At 39.9% G+C, this 20403-nt stretch overlaps 1 protein-coding gene across 1 annotated transcript in view; it reads left to right on the forward strand.

Annotated features, from left to right (window-relative positions):
• The window catches only part of CACNA1G (calcium voltage-gated channel subunit alpha1 G), a 462994-nt gene that overhangs the window by 280619 nt on the left and 161972 nt on the right, over window positions 1-20403 (forward strand). Inside the window, exons 9-15 of the mRNA XM_077251459.1 lie at window positions 425-774; window positions 3258-3409; window positions 8050-8235; window positions 9756-9870; window positions 9961-10116; window positions 16170-16238; window positions 17558-17633. Coding sequence (XP_077107574.1) covers window positions 425-774; window positions 3258-3409; window positions 8050-8235; window positions 9756-9870; window positions 9961-10116; window positions 16170-16238; window positions 17558-17633 — 1104 coding nt within the window. The remainder of the gene's footprint in view (window positions 1-424; window positions 775-3257; window positions 3410-8049; window positions 8236-9755; window positions 9871-9960; window positions 10117-16169; window positions 16239-17557; window positions 17634-20403) is intronic.

Raw genomic sequence — 20403 nt, forward strand, 5'->3', positions numbered from 1 at the left:
TTTCCCTGAACTGCAAAACTTCTGGAGATAAGTTACTATTTAGGTGCAAAGTCCCTTTTAAATGTACCGTAATTTGCAAAAGTTACATTTGGATTGTAGCACAGTGTATTTATTTATTTAAATGATGGACAAAATCTCACAGTAAAATCTATAGGGGTTCTTGCACAGCTCCAGAGGATTTGTGTAATATAGGAATGTTGTGGTTTAGGGTTACTGTATGGATGCAGCACTGCTTTACCTGTGATATGGCGTTGAGTCTGTATTCTGCTTTGCTATGGATGTAAGGATTTTTTATTATTATTTCCATTTTGCACTTTTTCACAATTTCACTGTACATGAGATGCATGAGTAGCAATTTGTCGCTTGCTGCTCAATGAGATTTTGGGAAAGCTTTGTTATTTTCATCAGTTCCATATGACTTTAGGTATCTGCAAAGGATCCTGTAAAATCTCGGTCCAAGCTGCAACTCCTGAAATTGAATCCTTAGATCCAGAAACATGCTCTCACTGCAAAGAGCCAGAGGAGCCCGACAATGACGACATGGAGTCTGACAGTGATGGAGGCTACGAGTTTAGTCAAGATACTCAGTGCAATGAGAAAATCGAGCAAAAAAAGGGAAAGACGTTAATAAAGAGCCCTACGAAGCTGATGAAGGGGTGCAAAACGGTGTGCGAGACATTTAGAAAGATTGTGGACAGCAAATACTTTGGACGAGGTATAATGATCGCTATCCTAATAAATACTCTGAGCATGGGGATTGAATATCACGAACAGGTAAGGTATTTAAAACATTTGTGTGCCATGGTAACAGATGAATACACATGTCCAAACGTAAAGTGAATATGCTACCAGATTGCACAATGCAAACTGTGTACATTATTAAATATATCTCTTAGAGCTGATGATGCTGGGGTACTTACTTTGGCAATCCATGTTAGAATGGCTGTATAATCCTGACATTAAACTGAGTCCAGCTAAAGAGTTAGAGATCTCCTGAGGCCAAGTGTATTTAGTCACTGCCCATCCAGCTTCTCTAACACCTGCAGCTTATACTGAGCAGTGTGAGATCTCAGCAGGGAAGAGGGACTCTGAGGAGCTATCAATCAGGTTTGGTGGGTGAAGATTGACTATAAACTTTAGAAAATACTGTTGTGACATTTTTATCAGCAGCTACATAAAAAAGTGATCCTCCAAACTTGGATTAAACCCCACCCCCACCACCATTAACCCCCCTCCCAGCTTCTCAGCATCAATTATTTCTGGAATCCAACTAAATTCTAGCCATTTTGTTTCATTTGGATTTGGGTGGAAGTTCTATCCTTAAAGTACCAAAAGAAAAAAAAAAATTCATGCATGAGAGTGTTTAATTGCTATTCTGCCCTCTAACATCCAGAATAAATTCAAGATACATTTCTGAAATAAAAAAAAATGGTACCTAAGGCCTCTTTCACACGTCAGTGTCTCCGGTACGTATAGTGACAGTTTTCTCACGTACCGGAGACACTGACACACGTAGACCCATTCAAATGAATGGGTCTATGCACATGTGCGTGTTTTCACACGGACCGTATGTCCGTGCTGAAAACACGTCGACATGTCCGTTTTCTACCGGCAGCACGGACCACAATACGGACAGCACACGTGCACACGGAGAACAGTGTGCACTCTCCTCCGTGTGCACGTACCGCCCGCAGGAGAGACAGTGCTACAGTAAGCGCTGTCCCCCCCGCTGTGGTGCTGAAGGCGGCATTCATCTCTTCTCCCCCGCCGGAGAGAAGAGATGAAAGATCTTTTTTTTTTTTTTTTTTGTGAACAATAAAGTTTTCATGTGCCCCCCGCCTCCCCCCTTAAGTGCGCCGCCTGCCCCCTTGCCGCAGAAATACTCACCCGGCTCCCGCGATGTCTCCTCTGTCCTCTCCGCGCTGGCAGCTTCTCCTGTGTGAGCGGTCACGTGGTACCGCTCATTACAGTCAGGGAATATTCCCTGACTGTAATAAGCGGTCCCATGTGACCGCTCACACAGGAGAAGCTGCCAGCGTGGAGAGGACAGAGGAGACATCGCGGGAGCCGGGTGAGTATTTCTGCGGCAAGGGGGCAGGCGGTGCACTTAAGTGGGGGGGACGCGGACGCACATGCAAACTTTATTTCCCCCCCCCCCCAAAAAAAAAAAAAAAAAGATCTTTCATCTCTTCTCTCCAACGAACGCTGGGGGAGAAGAGATGAATTCTGCCTTCAGCACCACATGCGGGGGGGACAGCGCTTAGTGTAGCGCTGTCTCTCCTGCACGGTCCGTGTGGTCCTCAGGCGGCACACGGGCGGCACACGGATGCCGCACGTATGTGCCACTTGAGCACACGGACATACGGACACAGATATCTCCGGTACCGGTTTTTTTCCGGTACTGGAAATATCAGGACGTGTGAAACCGGCCTAAGAAAGTGTTTGTGCATTTAGTGCTTATTGTACAAACATTTTATGCATCGTAATTCTCTAAATATTTCAAGCCTGGGTTGCCAGGTTGTTTTTCTTTTGTTAATTATTTAAAACTTCAATAAAAACAAGTTTTTTTTTGTTTTTTAAAACCTTTAAAAAAAACTGTACAGCCATCCTGGCATAGATTTTGTAGACCTGATGAGACTGATGTACTTATGTTGAAAACCTATGTAATACAACATGTGCAGTTTATTTTTAATGGTGAAATCTGCTTTAGATTTGATCGGTGGACCTACAACTTCTTCTTCGTAGCTAAGAGGACCCACGAACCAGAAAGTTGTACGTGTCTCTCGCAGAGTGAGAAAATGAGGCACATGTTACGCACTCACCATGAGTGAGACAATTTATGCTAGTAGTTGGCAGTGATGTAGTGATAAGCTAAGTGGGATCAGGGAGTTGTCCGGAGAAGCTGGTGGGATATCGATCTGTTGTCAGCCACTACAGCAACAGATCAGTCATCATCAGTAAGCAGACCACCGGCTATACCACACACTACAGAGAGCAGATCTATTGATTAGAGCTAGGCCAAAGCTGAAGTAGTACATAGGAGATGAGCATCATCCATGGAGTACTGGCCTAATATCTCTTTTTATAGCCTGTGTATAATCATTTCTTTTGGTTCTCTATATTTAAAGAATTATTCTGCTGAGAAGATTATGTTACACTGGTGGCTTAATTTATCTACCTGGAATAATCTGTATTTCTTCTTATTTTGACTATGCTTACTATAAATAATTTACATAAATGTATTTTTTTTCCTGCAGCCAGATGAACTGACGAATGCCCTGGAGATCAGTAATATAGTCTTTACAAGCTTATTTGCCCTGGAAATGGTTTTAAAGCTTTTGGTTTATGGTCCATTTGGATACATCAAGAACCCATATAACATATTTGATGGGATCATTGTCATAATCAGGTAATTGTAGCTCCAGCAAAAAAAACTTGAATGATGTGTATTTTAGCTTCACTTCAATGCCCGCTGCTAAAGATAAATTCACGGCACAATCAAAGTCAGTTGGTGATGACCCTTCTAACTATTAGATGCCGTTATCGAATTTTCAGGCCACATTTACTGTAGTTGACACCGAAAACCGCTATTGTTCTTCACACAATGCATCTACGAATCAGTAGGCCATAAAAGGTAGATAGAAAAGACGTACAATATAGGTGGCCACTCCGAGGTTGTACTAAGCTCTTGTGCTTGGTTTGAACAGTCTTTTGTGCTAGCAGACTCCCTTTGGTGCAATCGCCTAGTATAAATGAGTATTACAAGCTCCCGGTCACTAGGGCAGAGGCATTTAATGAAGATATCTGGTAGAAGCACTCTTATTTCAAAACATATATTTTGCTTAAAGGCTATGTATTCCTGGGCACTGATTCTTTTTATTGTTAATTTGCTTCTTAAATGCAAAAATTAGCAGCTCTAAACAGTCTACCCCTATGTTGCTACATACATGGGGCATCTATGAAGTGCTGTGATGTTGGGATACTTCTTTTCGTACACAGTTATTCTGGACCGTGGGCTCATTTTCATAGACTTTTTATTGGACAGCACAGTATTTTGCTTGTCATGGATCTTGCACATGCATACTGTGCACAATCATTCTTATATTTAGGATTTGATTGATTTACATCTATTTTTGAGTTGTTTCTAAGTATATTGTTCTAACTCACAACTTTATTTTTTATTCTGCACTTGGCCCACCAAACTAGTCTTAGATTAGGTGTACATAGAGTTTGTGCCCACTGTCTTGGCACATACACTCAGTAGGAATGCACCCGACAGTACCACAGTGCATGTCTGTGAGTGGTAAATGTGAACCTTTGCTTTAGGAATCTGGTGTGACACACACTTGTACAGCAATAATTGCAGCTAAACGTCGCCAGTAACTGATGAACTTGCACAACAACTAAAAAAACAGCTTCAACTTTGTTATGTCAGTGGATTTTCTCCCACAATTTTTCTATAAGATTAAGGTCAGGACTTTGACTTGGCCATTCAAAAGCTTTAACTTCATTCCTTTTTGCCCATTCTTTTGTAGAACAACTTGTGTGTTTTGGTTTGTTGTCTTGCTCCATGACACACATTCTTTTGAGATTGCAGTTCATGGACATGTATCCTGACATATTCCTTTAGAATTTTCTGGTATAATTCAGAATGTATTGTTCCATCAAAGATAGCAAGCTGTCCTGTCCCAGATTCAACAAAACAGGCCATGATACTACCAAGACCACCACCATGATTCACATATGGTGTGGGGTTTTATTTTGTAATGCAGTGTTTTTCTTTCTCGAAACATAACACTTTTTATTTAAACCAAAAAGCTTTGTTTTGGTCTCATCCATCCACAAAACATTTTTCCAAAAGCCTTCTTGCTTGTCCAGGTGATCTTTAGCAAACTGCAAAGTTCTTTTTGGATAGCTGTGGCTTTCTGCTTGCAATCCTGCCATGCATGTCAATGTTGTTCAGTGTCCTCCTGATGGTGGAAATATTAACAATAACTAATGTGAGAGAGGTCTTTAGCTGCTAAGGCTACTTTCACACTAGCGTTAACTGCAATCCGTCACAATGCGTCGTTTTGCAGAAAAAACGCATCCTGCAAAAGTGCTTGCAGGATGCGTTTTTTCACCATAGACTAACATTATGCGACGTATTGCGACGGATTGACACACGTCGCAACCGTCGTGCGACGGTTGCGCCGTGTTGTGGCGGACCGTCGGCACAAAAAAACGCTACATGTAACGTTTTTTGCCGCCAACGGTCCGCTTTTTCCGACCGCGCATGCGCGGCCGGAACTCCGCCCCCACCTCCCCGCACTTCCCCGCACCTCACAATGGGGCAGCGGATGCGCTGGAAAAATGCATCCGCTGCCCCCGTTGTGCGGCGCAGAGAACGCTAGCGTCAGTAACCTCGGCCCGACGCACAGCGACGGGCCGAGCCCGACGCTAGTGTGAAAGTAGCCTTACAGGTCATTTTGAGATCCTTTATGACCTGTCGGACTATTATATGCCTGGGTGTGATCTTTGTTTGTCAACCACACCTAGGGAGGTTAATAATGGTCTTGTATTTCTGCCATTTGTACACAATCTGTTTTGGTGAAGATGAAAACATTTCTAGAAATTATTTTGTACCCTATTGCAGCATTAGCATCTCTTATTCTGAGGTCTTCAGAAAACTCCTTTGTTCGTGCCAAGATACCCCTCCACAAAGCTGTTATGATGATGAAACTTTTATACATCCCAGTTCCTTAAAGCAAACCAGTCACCAGGTTTGGCCGATATAAGATACTGCCACCGCCTTTCAGGGCTTATCTACAGCATCACCCTCCTCAAAAAATGAACATCGTGCATAGTAATGTCAAAATGACATTGCTGTGCACGTTCCATCTTATGTCACTTCTTTTAACTGCTTCAGATTTTGAAAACCTTAAAGCATTTAAATGAAATAACATGTTCATTCTTCGGGAGGCTTTGTTTGGAAGCCACCTGCTCTACATATTTGAAAGAACAGAGTTAAGGCGCGAATGGTCGAAAAACTATTACAAAACTGCCAACAAAGCCTCTTCAAGTAAAAGACCGTCAGAGTTTTCTAAAAGCGACTTCACCCAAAAAAACTCGTGGTTCTGCTGCTGGAAAAGAATCGTGTGTACATACCCTGAGTTAGTAAATGACGAAACCATTTTTCCCAAAAACAATAAATAATCCTATATTTTATTATTTTAATTTTGGGATCAACACCAGTAATCTTTTAAAATAATTAATCAAGCATTTCATACACAAAATAATTAAATGTCAGCATGCTAATGATGTTGTAGCTACTTGATCGATCAAATATTGACACTATATAATCAGTGTCTGCCACACAGTAAATACACAGATCTCATCGCATTAGCAAAATCACAATTCAAAGCATTTCACCTGATCGTGCCAGTTTAGTGGAGATGATCACTATTACACAGGTTCACCCTTTAGGTGCAGTGACTGCATTTATAGCCATACACCGAACAGTACATTTTGGGTTGTCTTGTTCTACCTACTTGTCTTAAATTATATTCCGCAGTTTCTTCTTTCAATTGTCACATTTCTTAGAATCCTCAATATTAACAACTCTGCTCAGTTATGCCCAAATACAGTACAATATATCCTTCTCTCCAGCATTGCTGCATATGTTCACTAATTAGTGTGGATTCCACTGATCACGAGAACTGGAGTCTAGTGTCCCTCTTTTGAATAAAATATTTTTTTCTCCAGATTTTTGCTACCCCATCTGAGAGCAGAATAATGTAGAGACAGGGACCCTGATTCTAGCTATGTATCACTTACTGCTTATTGCTGTATATGACCCAGTTCTGTGAATGCTGAGCTCTGTATGACCCCACCCACACAACTGATTGGCAGTTTTCTGTGTGTGTACACTGTGCATAAGCAGAAAGCTGCCAATCAGTGGTGGGGGCGGGGATATACAGAGCTCATGAATATGAAGCACTATATGGCAGCAGGTTTACTAGTCTTTTAGAAGGGATAGAAGTAGTTACATAATGGGGAAGAATACTCAATGGAAAAGCTGCCTTTGCTGGGGTTTTTTATAAATTATATTTTTATGGTATCTCTTTCTAAGGCTAAGTTCACACAAGTGTATAAAAATTAGTCAGCGTTTCATCCAGTGATTTTTTTTCTTCTCATTTGTCATCCATGTGCAATCCGATTTTTACAGCAGAAGCTATTAATAATTTACATTTACAGTTTCCTATGTTACAGTATTGCAATATATGTGTAAAAATCAGATGCTTATACTGTAGCTCCGTACTGCATCCAATTTTTTTTACACACCCATTAACTTGAAAGAGTGAGTCTCATCCAATTTACGGGAGAAACTAGATACGCAGAATCGGTCAATGATAAAAATCACTCATTTGCAGTACTCTATTAATTAACATTGGTTTGAGCATAGTTTTTTTTTTTTTTACGCACAGGACTAAGACCAAGAATACGGCTGTGTGAACGAGCCCTAACACTGAGAATGAAATTATTTGCATTTACTTGCAGTTTTTTTTGTTTTTTGTTTAATGAATGAAAGGTTGCATGTTATCAACTGATTTCTATTGCTTATAGTGATATTTTTCATGGTATTAGATGTTACAATATATTGTTTGGCTTTGTAAAAAATGGCATTATTTGCTTTTTTTTGGTGAGTCAGCCCCTATTAGAAATATAAAGCTATGAAAAGTACCAGGGAGGCTACAGTGTGAATCACATATAATGCCTGTGCCTTTCTACAAGTCTGGATAAATCCTGGATTGACCCTGTTTGGGCATTATTTAAATTGGTTCCTTTTTGGCTCACAAGACTCATTTGATTACAGTGCCATGCTTTAGCTAGTTGGAAACACGCCATTCATTAGAAATAAAATGTACTAGAATATAGAAGGTGCCTAAATGTAGGCCTGGAAAATGAAGTACAATAAATATACTATTGTTTCTACAGTCTGTAATATAATATTCTTAGTTATCATCATCTAAAGTATTGTTTATCTAATTAGATATGTATTTCCTGCAGTGTCTGGGAAATAACTGGACAGCAGGGTGGTGGTCTCTCTGTGCTGAGGACTTTTCGTCTCATGAGGGTCCTGAAGCTAGTGCGCTTTATGCCAGCACTGCAGCGCCAGCTTGTAGTATTGATGAAGACCATGGACAATGTTGCCACATTTTGCATGCTGCTGATGCTCTTTATCTTTATATTCAGGTTGGTATTATTATTATCATTATTATTATAGAAAGAGAAATTGCAAAATCAAGATGGTTGTATTTGACATTGCCAAATAAAATATGAACCTATCATGCTGAAAATAGTGAGACATCTAAGCCCACGATAATAACAGTCGAACCAATGTAGGCATACAAATGTGTTAATTAGATATAATCCAGACAGATTTCAACCTTCCTGTTGTAAATAAGATTGTTTTAATTCACTGACAGCATAAATCCAGCATGTGTGATCTGTAGGCATAGAGAACACTATTCATTTAGAGCAAATATTCTTCCTCTAGGCCAGTGTTCCCCAACTCCAGTCCACAAGAGCCACCAACAGGTCATGTTTTCAGGATTTCCTTAGTATTTCACAGGTGATGGAAATATTGCCTGTGCAGGTGATGCAATTATCACCTGGGCAATACTAAGGAAATCTTGAAAACATGACCTGTTGGTGGCTCTTGAGGATCGGAGTTGGGGAACACTGCTTTAGGCTATACTTTCTGCTGTCCACAAGGAGTACAGTAGGAATGTACAATATATTGTCTGGCATCAGTAGTGATCAGAGTCCAGAGGTTCTTGGTGCTCATGGATAAGAAAAGGAGGTAATATGCTCTGCAGTCTGATAGGAGACATCTAAGGTAGCTTCCATAGTTAGGCAGTGTTCTCTGGGAGTAGTGAATGGTAGGTCGGTTGGCATTTGCCTAGTTCAGCTACATAATTAGGAAGAGGATTGTAGTAGGTTTGTTTATTTCTATTAATGTATTATTAATTGCTAATATTTTTGTTCAAATTTTTACTCATGATCTATGCAGAACAGTTTTTTCATGACATTTTTTGGCTGCTAGATTCTACTGCCCTGATTCATCAAATCAAGTACACCAGAATGTTGATGTAAATTGCTTTGAAAAATTACATTTTTATGGAAAGCAGAGTTACAAGAATTTTTTTTCAACATTTGTATCTTTCATGCCAGTTACACCCATATCTGCCAAGATGGTTGGATGGTGTGACGCCACAGCTCATCATGAATTATGACTGAAGTTAGATTTATTAGACACTCCTATGTAATTCATTATGAGGCACTTTTTAATGAATCAGGAGCGTCTGACCCCAGTACGCCACCTAATTAAGACTGGTGCAAAAAACACTGATTTTTGATGAATTGGGACCTACAGTACTGTATGTTCCCAATGATTGACACAAAAGCCCAACAATATTATCTATGTCTTTACCATGAACTTACTGGAATATGAATGAATAACTTACCATGGATCTTTACTGGATGCAAGTAGACCACTACTACCTCCTTAATTTCTTCTGTGTCGTTACCATCAACTACATAATTTGTTTTTACAATCTTTGTTACAAATAATGTCAATTTAACAAGTAAAACTATTAATTCCCAGGAAAGGATTTTTCTTCCAAATGCACTACAATAGATGATGATAATCTATGTTTGTCTAATAGTTTTGCTTTTTTATATAGTTTTATATATATTTATATATTTGCCAGCATTTTAGGAATGCATCTTTTTGGCTGCAAATTTGCATCAGAAAAGGATGGAGACACTGTCCCTGATAGGAAGAATTTTGACTCTCTGCTTTGGGCGACAGTGACTGTATTCCAGGTATTGCATGATTGGTAACGTATGTGCAAAAATAAAAACAACCCCATCTTCTGCTTGACATTATTCTAATTATCTGATTGGTCACTTTAGATTTTAACACAGGAAGACTGGAATAAAGTTCTTTACAATGGAATGGCCTCAACATCCTCATGGGCAGCACTTTATTTTATTGCACTGATGACATTTGGAAACTACGTCCTATTCAACCTCTTGGTGGCTATTCTTGTTGAAGGGTTTCAGACTGAGGTAAGACTTTACATTAGATTGGCATATATGTGTACTTTAAGCCAAGACAGTTAGGTAAAGTAACCAGCAAATACAACCCAAAATCAGAAATTAAAACTACTACAAAATAGCATTTACATCTTGCGCATAACAAAAAGAACTATTCACAATATTTGTGAAATATTTTTTCTTGACCTCATTGGGTATGTGCACACATTTTTTTCTGGTGGGTAAAAACATCAGTTTTTCAAGGACAAAAAGCTTTAAATTCTTGTCATGATTTCGTCTACTACAATCCCTGCTGGAGTAAGATTTGTGGTGCAGCAGTTTATTCCATGAGGGCTGATCGTCTGGTCCGGTCATCTATCGTAAGTTTCCTGGGGTCCGGTGGCCCCCATTAGAACAGTGGGTACTGTCACGATTCCACCAATAGGCTTTATCTGGACTCAGTGAATGACAGTTCAGCTACCCAATCTAGGGCAAGGGTGTGCTGAGCTGTCAGTATGGTGATGGACAGCTCAGCCATCCAATGGGAGGTTGGGGCATGCTGAGCTGTCTGTGTGTTGAGTGACAGTTCAGCCCTCCAATCATGACTGAGTCTTAGAACCATAGCATGTTAGAGTTGGAAGGGACCTCCAGGGTCATCGTGTCCAACCCCCTGCTCAGTGCAGGATTCACTAAACCATCTTAAACAGATTTCTGTCCAGCCTCTGTTTGAAGACTTCCATTGAAGGAGAACTCACCACCTCTCATGGCAGCCTGTTTCACTCATTGATTACCCTCACTGTCAAAAAGTTTTTTCTAATATCTAATCTGTATCTCCTCCCTTTCAATTTCATTCCATTGCTTCTCGTGTTTCCATGTGAAAATGAGAATAATGATGATCCCTCTACACTGTGACATCTTTTCAGATATTTGTAGACAGCTATTAAGTCTACTCTTAACCTTATTTTTTGTAAGCTAAACATTCCCAGATCCTTTAAAAGTTATTTGTAGGATATACTTTGCAGTCTGCTCACCATCCTGGTAGCGCTTCTATGAACTTGCTCCAATTTTTTAATGTCTTTTTTAAAATATGATGCCCAGAAATGAGCACAGTACTCGTGATGAGGTCTGACCAAGGAGAAGAAGAGGGGGATAATTACCTCACGTGATCTATACTCTATACCCATCGACCGGTGACAGGGACAAGGGGGCATCCTCTACGTCTGGAGGAAAGAAGGTTTAAGCATAATAACAGACGCGGATTCTTTACTGTAAGAGCAGTGAGACTATGGAACTCTCTGCCGTATGATGTTGTAATGAGTGATTCATTACTTAAATTTAAGAGGGGACTGGATACCTTTCTTGAAAAGTATAATGTTACAGGGTATATACACTAGATTCCTTGATAGGGCGTTGATCCAGGGAACTAGTCCGACTGCCGTATGTGGAGTCGGGAAGGAATTTTTTTCCCCTATGTGGAGCTTACTCTTTGCCACATGGGTTTTTTTTAGCTCCAAATTGTAAAATTCCGATTCTTTATTGATCCATATTAAAAACATGGGCTGAATAACTCTCCATGGCACGGTAGGACATGAGCTACGCGTTTCGATCTTTGCAGATCTTTGTCAAAGCTTTGAGCTTTGACAAAGATCTGCAAAGATCGAAACGCGTAGCTCATGTCCTACCGTGCCATGGAGAGTTATTCAGCCCATGTTTTTAATATGGATCAATAAAGAATCGGAATTTTACAATTTGGAGCTGGAACGAATCTTTTCTTCTTTTGTCTGTTCAACACCACGCATATCAACGTGGAAGTTCTGTGCACCTGCTGGGGCTGCCTGGTGAGCTGGCTTTTTGTTTCTTAATTTGTGTTCATGGGTTTTTTTTGCCTTCCTCTGGATCAACATGTTAGGGCATGTTAGGTTAGGCTATGGGTTGAACTAGATGGACTTAAAGTCTTCCTTCAACCTTAATAACTATGTTACTATGCTTCTCTTAATACATCCTAGAATTGGGTTTGCCTTTTTTGCTGCTGCATCACACTGTTGACAGATGTGCAGTCTGTGATATATTAGTATACCCAAGTCTTTTTCACGCATGCTGTTGCTTAGTTCTATTCCTCCCAAGCTATAGATGTACAGTAATTTTTATTTTTGTTGCCCAGATGTAGAATCTTGCATTTCTCCCTGTTAAATACCATTCTATTAGTTGCTGCCCGTTGTTCATCGTGTCAATACCCACTCTTCTAGAGGGGCCACCTCCACCCTCACGTTCCCAGGAAACCTAGGATGGAAGGACCGAACTAGACAATCAGCCTTCACAGAACATACCACTAAGCCACAAATCTTTCTCTATCAGGGATTGCAGTAGGATTTGTGGCAAGGTGCACATGGTAGTGTACGACACTGATTTGGCACACCTGATTAATGAAGAGGCATATGCATCTGACTCCAGCGCATCTCCTCACCAAGACAGGCCCGTAGTATTCAAGCCGCTACAATTGTACAACTCAGCCTAGTGTTAGGGGTAAGGGCCAATGGAATTGTCGGCAAAATGTGGTAAAATCCACAGCTTTGCACCAGATTGCGTAAAGCTTGTTGTGACTTCAAAGAGCTGAGAGACTAAAATAAAAAAGTAGTATAGCCCATCTTCTGATGCTCCTGTGCCTGCTTCCCAGTTCTCTGTTCCTCTTGCTGCATTGGTGACATGTCAAATCGTGACCTTTGCAATTGCAATCTGTCAACACTACACTTTATTATTCATAATCCGCACAGTGGGATTGACTGCAGAATTTTCCTTCCACATTCTAGATAGTGGGTAAAACTCACCAAAAATCCCTTCCCTTGCCAATAGATGTTAGCATGCTGCCGATTTAAAAAACAAACAAACTGCACAACTGGTCAACTGTGTAGCAAAAATATGCATTTTATGGATAGGATTTGGTAAAAACTCACCCCCCTGCCTGCCACACATACACCTGGGTTCTGACAAGTCAACCAGCACAGTCAAGTTCGAAAAATAGGGTAATTTCTAAACAATAAATCTTCCCCTTTATTACAGAGGACCACACAAGATGCTCACAAACAGTTTCTGATTGTGTCCTTTATAAATAGCACGCACCAGTTGTTCTGTTAATCTGGTTCATTTCACATTCACATAATTTATATTCAGTTTCCACCGAGAGGGAAATGATTTTGTGCTGAGTGTATGGAAGCGTCAGCAGCAGCTCCCATAATATTCAGTGCTGTTTATCATAACAGCAAGAGCTATTACATACTCAATTCATCATTCTATTCTCCCCTATCAGTCAGAACTTATATCTTCTACTTTTAGGATCCACAAACAATTTATGTTTTAGAAATTAGACCAATTTTAGTGTAGATTGTATTTTAATTGTTGACATTCACTGAGGTGCAGTCAGTTATCTATAGGAACGCTGGGAATATATCTTTACAGTGTTCACATTTTAGTGCGACATTTGCTACAGTGTACATTTTAAAAACAATCATGTATTTTTTTCATGGAAATATTCATGTACAGTGAGGAAAATAAGTATTTGACACACTGCCGATTTTGCAACTTTTCCCTCCTACCAAGAATAAAGAGGTCTGTAATTGTTATCATAGGTACACTTCAACTGTGAGAGACAGAATCTGAAAATAAAACCAGAAAATCACATTGTGTCATTATTACATAATTAATTTGCCTTTTATTGCATGAAATAAGTATTTGATACAATAGAAAAAAAATAACTTAATATTTGGTACAGAAACATTTGTTTGCCCTTACAGAGGTCAGACGTTTCCTGTAGTTCTTGACCAAGCTTGCACACACTGCAGCAGCGTGTTTGGCCCACTCCTACATGCAGATCTTCTCCAGATATTTCAGCTTTCCGGGCTGTTGCTGTGTAAAATTAAGTTTCAGCTCCCTCCAAAGATTTTTCCATGGGGTTCAGGTCTGGAGACTGGATAGGCCACTCCAGTACTTTGAAATGCTTCTTACAGAGCCACTCCTTAGTTGCCCTGATTGTGTGTTTCGGGTCATTGTCATGCTAGAAGACCCAGCCACAATCCATCTTTAATGCTCTTACTGAGAGAAGAAGGTTGTTGGCAAAAATCTCAAAATACATGACCCCTATCCATCCTTCAATACGGTGCAGTCGTCCTGTCCCATTTGCAGAAAAGTACCCCCAAAATATGATGTTTCCCCACCATGCTTCAACGATTGGGACGGTGTCCTTGAGGTTGTAACATAGTAACATAGTTATTAAGGTTGAAGGAAGACTTTAAGTCCATCTAGTTCAACCCATAGCCTAACCTAACATGCCCTAACATGTTGATCCAGAGGAAGGCAAAAAAAACCCATGTGGCAAAGAGTAAGCTCCACATTGGGGAAAAAAATTCCTTCCCGACTCCACATATGGCAGTCAGAATAGTTCCCTGGATCAACGCCCTATCAAGGAATCTAGTGTATATACCCTGTAACATTATACTTTTCCAGAAAGGCATCCAGTCCCCTCTTAAATTTAAGTAATGAATCACTCATTACAACATCATACGGCAGAGAGTTCCATAGTCTCACTGCTCTTACAGTAAAGAATCCGCGTCTGTTATTATACTTAAACCTTCTTTCCTCCAGACGTAGAGGATGCCCCCTTGTCCCTGTCTCAGGTCTATGATTCAAAAGATCATCAGAAAGGTCTTTGTACTGTCCCCTCATATATTTATACATTAACATAAGATCACCCCTTAGTCTTCTTTTTTCCAATCTAAATAGCCCCAAGTGTAATAACCTATCTTGGTATGGCAGACCCCCCAGTCCTCTAATAACCTTGGTCGCTCTTCTCTGCACCCGCTGTAGTTCAGCTATGTCTTTCTTATACACCGGAGACCAGAACTGTACACAGTATTCAGTTGTTGCCTTCTCACAATCTGCTTGCCTATTGTCCTATACCCCATCCCAGCCTTGTGCAGGTCTACAATTTTGTCCCTGGTGTCCTCAGACAGCTCTTTGGTCTTGGCCATGGTGGAGAGGTTGGAGTGTGATTGTGTGGACAGGTGTCTTTTATACAGGTAACAAGTTCAAACAGGTGCAATTAATACAGGTAATGAGTGCAGAGTAGGAGGGCTTCTTAAAGAAAAACTAACAGGTCTGTGAGAGACAGAATTCTTGCTGGTTTGTAGGTGATCACATTTTTCTTTAATACAATGAAATGCAATTTAATTATGTAAAAATCATACTTGATTTTCTGTTTTTTATTTTTAGATTCAGTCTCTCACAGTTGAAGTGTACCTACAGTAAAAATTACAGACCTCTCCATACTTTGTAGGTGGAAAAACTTGCAAAATCGAAATCAAATGTATCAAATATTCCCCCCCCTTACTGTATTGCATTAGTACCACCTAAGTACACCACTAGAACTGTACAGGACCACTGCAGGATAGAAACCCAGGTGTGATCCATTCAGATGTCCATTTTTCACATATATGTTCTACCCATGATTTTGACGGACCGAACACATGCTCATGTTAGTCTATGGTACTGTTCACATGTTTGTTTGTTTTGTGGACTGTGTGTCGGAAAAAAAACACACTTAGATAGGTCCAATTTTGATCCAAGTCACAAATCAAAATTACCAAAATGAGTCTATGGTCTGTGAAAATCACAGAACACACATGGCGTCAGTGTGCAGTCTGTGTACTGTCCGTGACTAACATTGTAATGGATACAAGTTTTGCAGTTTATTTATTTTATTTATTTTTTAACGCAAGAAAATCACTGTTGAAACACTGATGGTAAAAATTGACACACTGACCAAAGATTGATGAAAAACATTAATGAAACTCAGACTGTTTTTTTTGCACAACCAAAAAAATCACTAACGACTAAATGAGGCCAACGTCTGCCATTTTATATGCTCAACCTTAATAACGGGAGCTCTGGAATTAATTTGAGGCATCTCTCAGTTAGATATATATGTATTTAGATTTATATATACAGTACATCAGTAACTATTTATCATTATGATGATGTGGTAAGAGATATTTTGTGGTTTTATTATGCATGTACAAGATTCTTTTTTTTTACAGGAAGTATCCAAAAGAGAAGACATGAGTGCGCACCTAAGCTGTATACACCTGCCTGTTGACTCTCTTGTGGTGAGCACAATCACTTCTTGGACCATGTCATTTCATTCTTTCAGTTCTCAATGTATGTCCTTATGGTATATTTGTGACCAAAAAAGAAACCTGTCATCTTAAAGTGCATTTACACTGAAAGATTATCATGAATGAGTGTTCCTAAGAATTATGCTACCTTGATGAATGAGCAAAGATGCTTGTTTGTAGGGTGAAATGATCTTTTGTACTACACAAAATATCATTTTCGGCAGCAAATGTGGACAGAACTGATGCTGCCGAGAGGAATGGCAGCCTATGTGCACTGAACGATTTATTACAGATCGTGCTGTGAGCATCTGAAGAGCGGAGTGCTGTAGATAGTCAGCGATCATATCATGCCACTGGTCAGTTCCAGTAAATGGCCCCCTAGGGATATTAGGTAACGTGATCTTCTGATGAGCCTTCAACATCAAAGTGATTGACTTGGTTACAATTTTGGAGTTCTTTTACATGTACAGATGCCAGACCACTTTATGTCCAATCAGGCTAAAATTGTATATGTAAATGCCCGTTTGGTGCCATCTTTGATTCACACGACCCTGGCCATTGGCTGCGTCACTAATATGTGGAAACTGGATGGGCACCATGTTAAATCCCTCTTACCTGACGGCATCCGTGGGTCATTTTTAATTTTTTGGCCTGGTGCGACATCATCTTTACAGCAGGACACACACGTGACTTTTCCACAGACTAGCTAACCAAAAGAAGAGCCGCTCGCGACTCATGTCATCATTATCAGCGACAGAACACTGTCGTGGTCTTCTGAATAGATTCAACCCAAATCTAATAGAAAGGTTTTATTGCAAGACGATCAAAACAGATGAGGAAGACTAGAAATTTTGGTTGGTATAAATGGTTGTCTTAGACCTATTTCATAATCTGTGAGATTGGTATGTGTGTCAATGCAGTTTAAACCTACAACCCGATCAGTGAGTATGACGAAGGTTTGTTTCGATATGAACATGATTCTACCATAATCCAAATAATTAAAGGGGTTGTCCCCTTTCAAGTCAATTTGAGTATTACTTGCCCTCCCTGGGTAAAGCACCGCCTCTCAAAGGCAAAGCCGTTGAGCTGAGTGATTAGCTGCAGTGCTGCTGATGTGACATCAGCACTGCAGACAAACAACAGAGACTGAGAAGCGACGGAGAGCAGATGCTGGGCCTGGGGAAGATAAGTAATACTCAGTATACTATTTACAATTTACAATACTACAATTTCTAGCCCAAAATATTATGTAATTGGACAATCCTTTAACTATTACTTAATTAACTATTTCTTTACCTGTCTAATTACAGGGTGGCGGCTCCCTGTCTGGTTCTGAAAGTGCTCCAGATGAATGTGGAATTCGTAAAAGCCTTTCCAATGTGTCTTGTGAGTAAGAATAATGGTCCATACAACTGTATGAATGGGGGCAAAATTGCAGTACTATTGGTAATATTTACTATTTTATACTTTGTATCACTATTTTTTATTCATATTTCACCTTAAAGAGAACCAAAGAGCTGATTCACGCTGCCCAAAACAACAAGCAGAAAGCCATCCAGGGACCATGCCGCTTGGGTGACTAGTCCAAGAGGCCACTCACCAGCGGCTTTTACCCACTCTGCTTCTCTGCGCATAGGGAGTGACCTGTCACACAAGGGGAGCAGACCGGGAAGACGCCACTGGGGATTAGTCATCCATGCTGCATGGTTCCTGGTCAACTTTTATATGTATCTGGCAGAAATGACAGGGTCAGAATATTGATTAACTCTGTCCATGGCTCTAGCAGCACGAATGAGCTATGAGGTTTACGTTACTGATTTATGGAGCAAACAGTTTTGCATTAATTATTGCTTGGAAACATTTTCAAACCTCTACTGAACCATTTCTATTTCATATGGATGGATCGAGCCCACTACAGCATGTCCCCGTTCTGTGACATCCATGTGCCCAGATGGGGACCAGCACACAGTAGATTGCCGTGACTATTTCTATCTTGAGAGCCTTGCCTCACAGTCACCAACCAATGCAATTTTCTGACATGCCTTAGTGATGCCAATGACTTCCAAAATTTGCAGCAATTATTATGAAATGAGAACATGTAAGGGGACTGTGAACGTAAACAACAGAATACTGATAAAAGGAAAAAATGAATACAGTTGTGATTTTGATCTTGTGATTTTGATCAAATCACATCACATTCCCAATTTTTCAAATAACCCTTATAACTCCATAGGTTCAAAAGTCTGTATATACTGTAGATGATGGAACTATCCATGGTTTCCTATCTATATGTACAGATTTTGGAAATATCCATAGGTTTCTAGATCTATGTATAGATGTTGGAAAGATCCATATTTTAATAGGTCTACAGTGGATAAAATAAGTATAGGATGCACTGCCAATTTTGCAAGTTTTCCCACCTACAAATAATGAAGAGGTCTGTACTTTTTATCGTAGGTACACTTCAATTGTGAGAGACAAAATCTTTAAAAAATCCAGAAAATCACATTGATTGAGTGTGAGGACAGGTGTCTTTTATACAAGTATTGAGTTGAAACCGGTGGAATTAATACAAGTAATGAGTGCAGAGAAGGAGGGTTTCTTAAATTTCATGCAATAAAATGCAATTTAATTATTTACATATCATACAATGTGATTTTCTGTTTTTTGTTTTTAGATTTTGTCTTTCACAGTTGAAGTGTACCTACGATAAAAATGACAGACCTCTCCATTCTTTGTAGGTGGGAAAACTTGCAAAATCAGCAGTGTATTAAATACTTATTTTCCCCATTGTATATATAGATGTTGAAAATATCTATAGGTTCCTGGCTCTATGTATAGATATTGGAAATATCCATAGGTTAATTGGATAGAAAAAAATGGAACAGCACATACAATTAAATGGGTGCACAGGCCTCCAAGCAACTAATCCATATACTTGCCAAATATACAGGGACCAAAAAAATGGAAGGCAGCACTCCAGGTTTTAGCAAAAAATATAAGTGTACTTTACTGGGCCCACATGGCCCACATGGCCCATGGATAGAAAAAAATGGAACAGCACATACAATTAAATGGGTGCACAGGCCTCCAAGCAACTAATCCATATACTTGCCAAATATACAGGGACCAAAAAAATGGAAGGCAGCACTCCAGGTTTTAGCAAAAAATATAAGTGTACTTTACTGGGCCCACATGGCGTGGTGCAACGTTTCGACTACTAGAGAAAGGCTTTTGGAAGCCGAAACGTTGCACCACGCCATGCGGGCCCAGTAAAGTCCACTTATATTTTTTGCTAAAACCTGGAGTGCTGCCTTCCATTTTTTTGGTCCCCATAGGTTAATTGGTCTATATACAGATGTTGCAAATATCCATAGGTCCCTAGCTCTATGTACAGATATTCAACATATCCATATGTTAATTGATCAATGTATATATGTTGGAAATATCCATGGGTTCCTAGCTCTACAGTGCCTTGCGAAAGTATTTGGCCCCTTGGACCTTTTCAACCTTTTCCCACATATCATGCTTCAAACATAAAGATACCAAATATAAATTTTTGGTGAAGAATCAACCACAAGTAGAACACAATTGTGAAGTTGAATTAAATTTATTGGTTATTTTAAATTTTTGTGGAAAATCAAAAACTGAAAAGTGGGGCGTGCAATATTATTCGGCCCCTTTTCTTTCAGTGCAGCAAACTCACTCCAGAAGTTCATTGTGGATCTCTGAATGATCCAATGTTGTCCTAAATGCCTAATGATGGTAAATATAATCCATCTGTGTGTAATCAAGTCTCCATATAAATGCACCTGCTCTGTGATAGTCTCGGGGTTCTGTTTGAAGCACTGAGAGCATCACGGAGACCAAGGAACACAACAGGCAGGTCCGTGATACTGTTGTGGGGAAGTTTAAAGCCGGATTTGGATACAAAATGATTTCCAAAACTTTAAACATCCCAAGGAGCACCGTGTAAGCGATCATATTGAAATGGAAGGAGTATCATATCACTGCAAATCTACCAAGACCCGGCCGTCCCTCTAAACTTTCATCTCAAACAAGGAGAAGACTGATCAGAGATGCAGCCAAGAGGCCCATGATCACTCTGGATGAACTGCAGAGATCTATAGCTGAGCTGGGACAGTCTGTCCATAGG

Source organism: Ranitomeya variabilis, chromosome 4, assembly GCF_051348905.1.
Source record: "Ranitomeya variabilis isolate aRanVar5 chromosome 4, aRanVar5.hap1, whole genome shotgun sequence".
NCBI lineage: Eukaryota > Metazoa > Chordata > Amphibia > Anura > Dendrobatidae > Ranitomeya > Ranitomeya variabilis.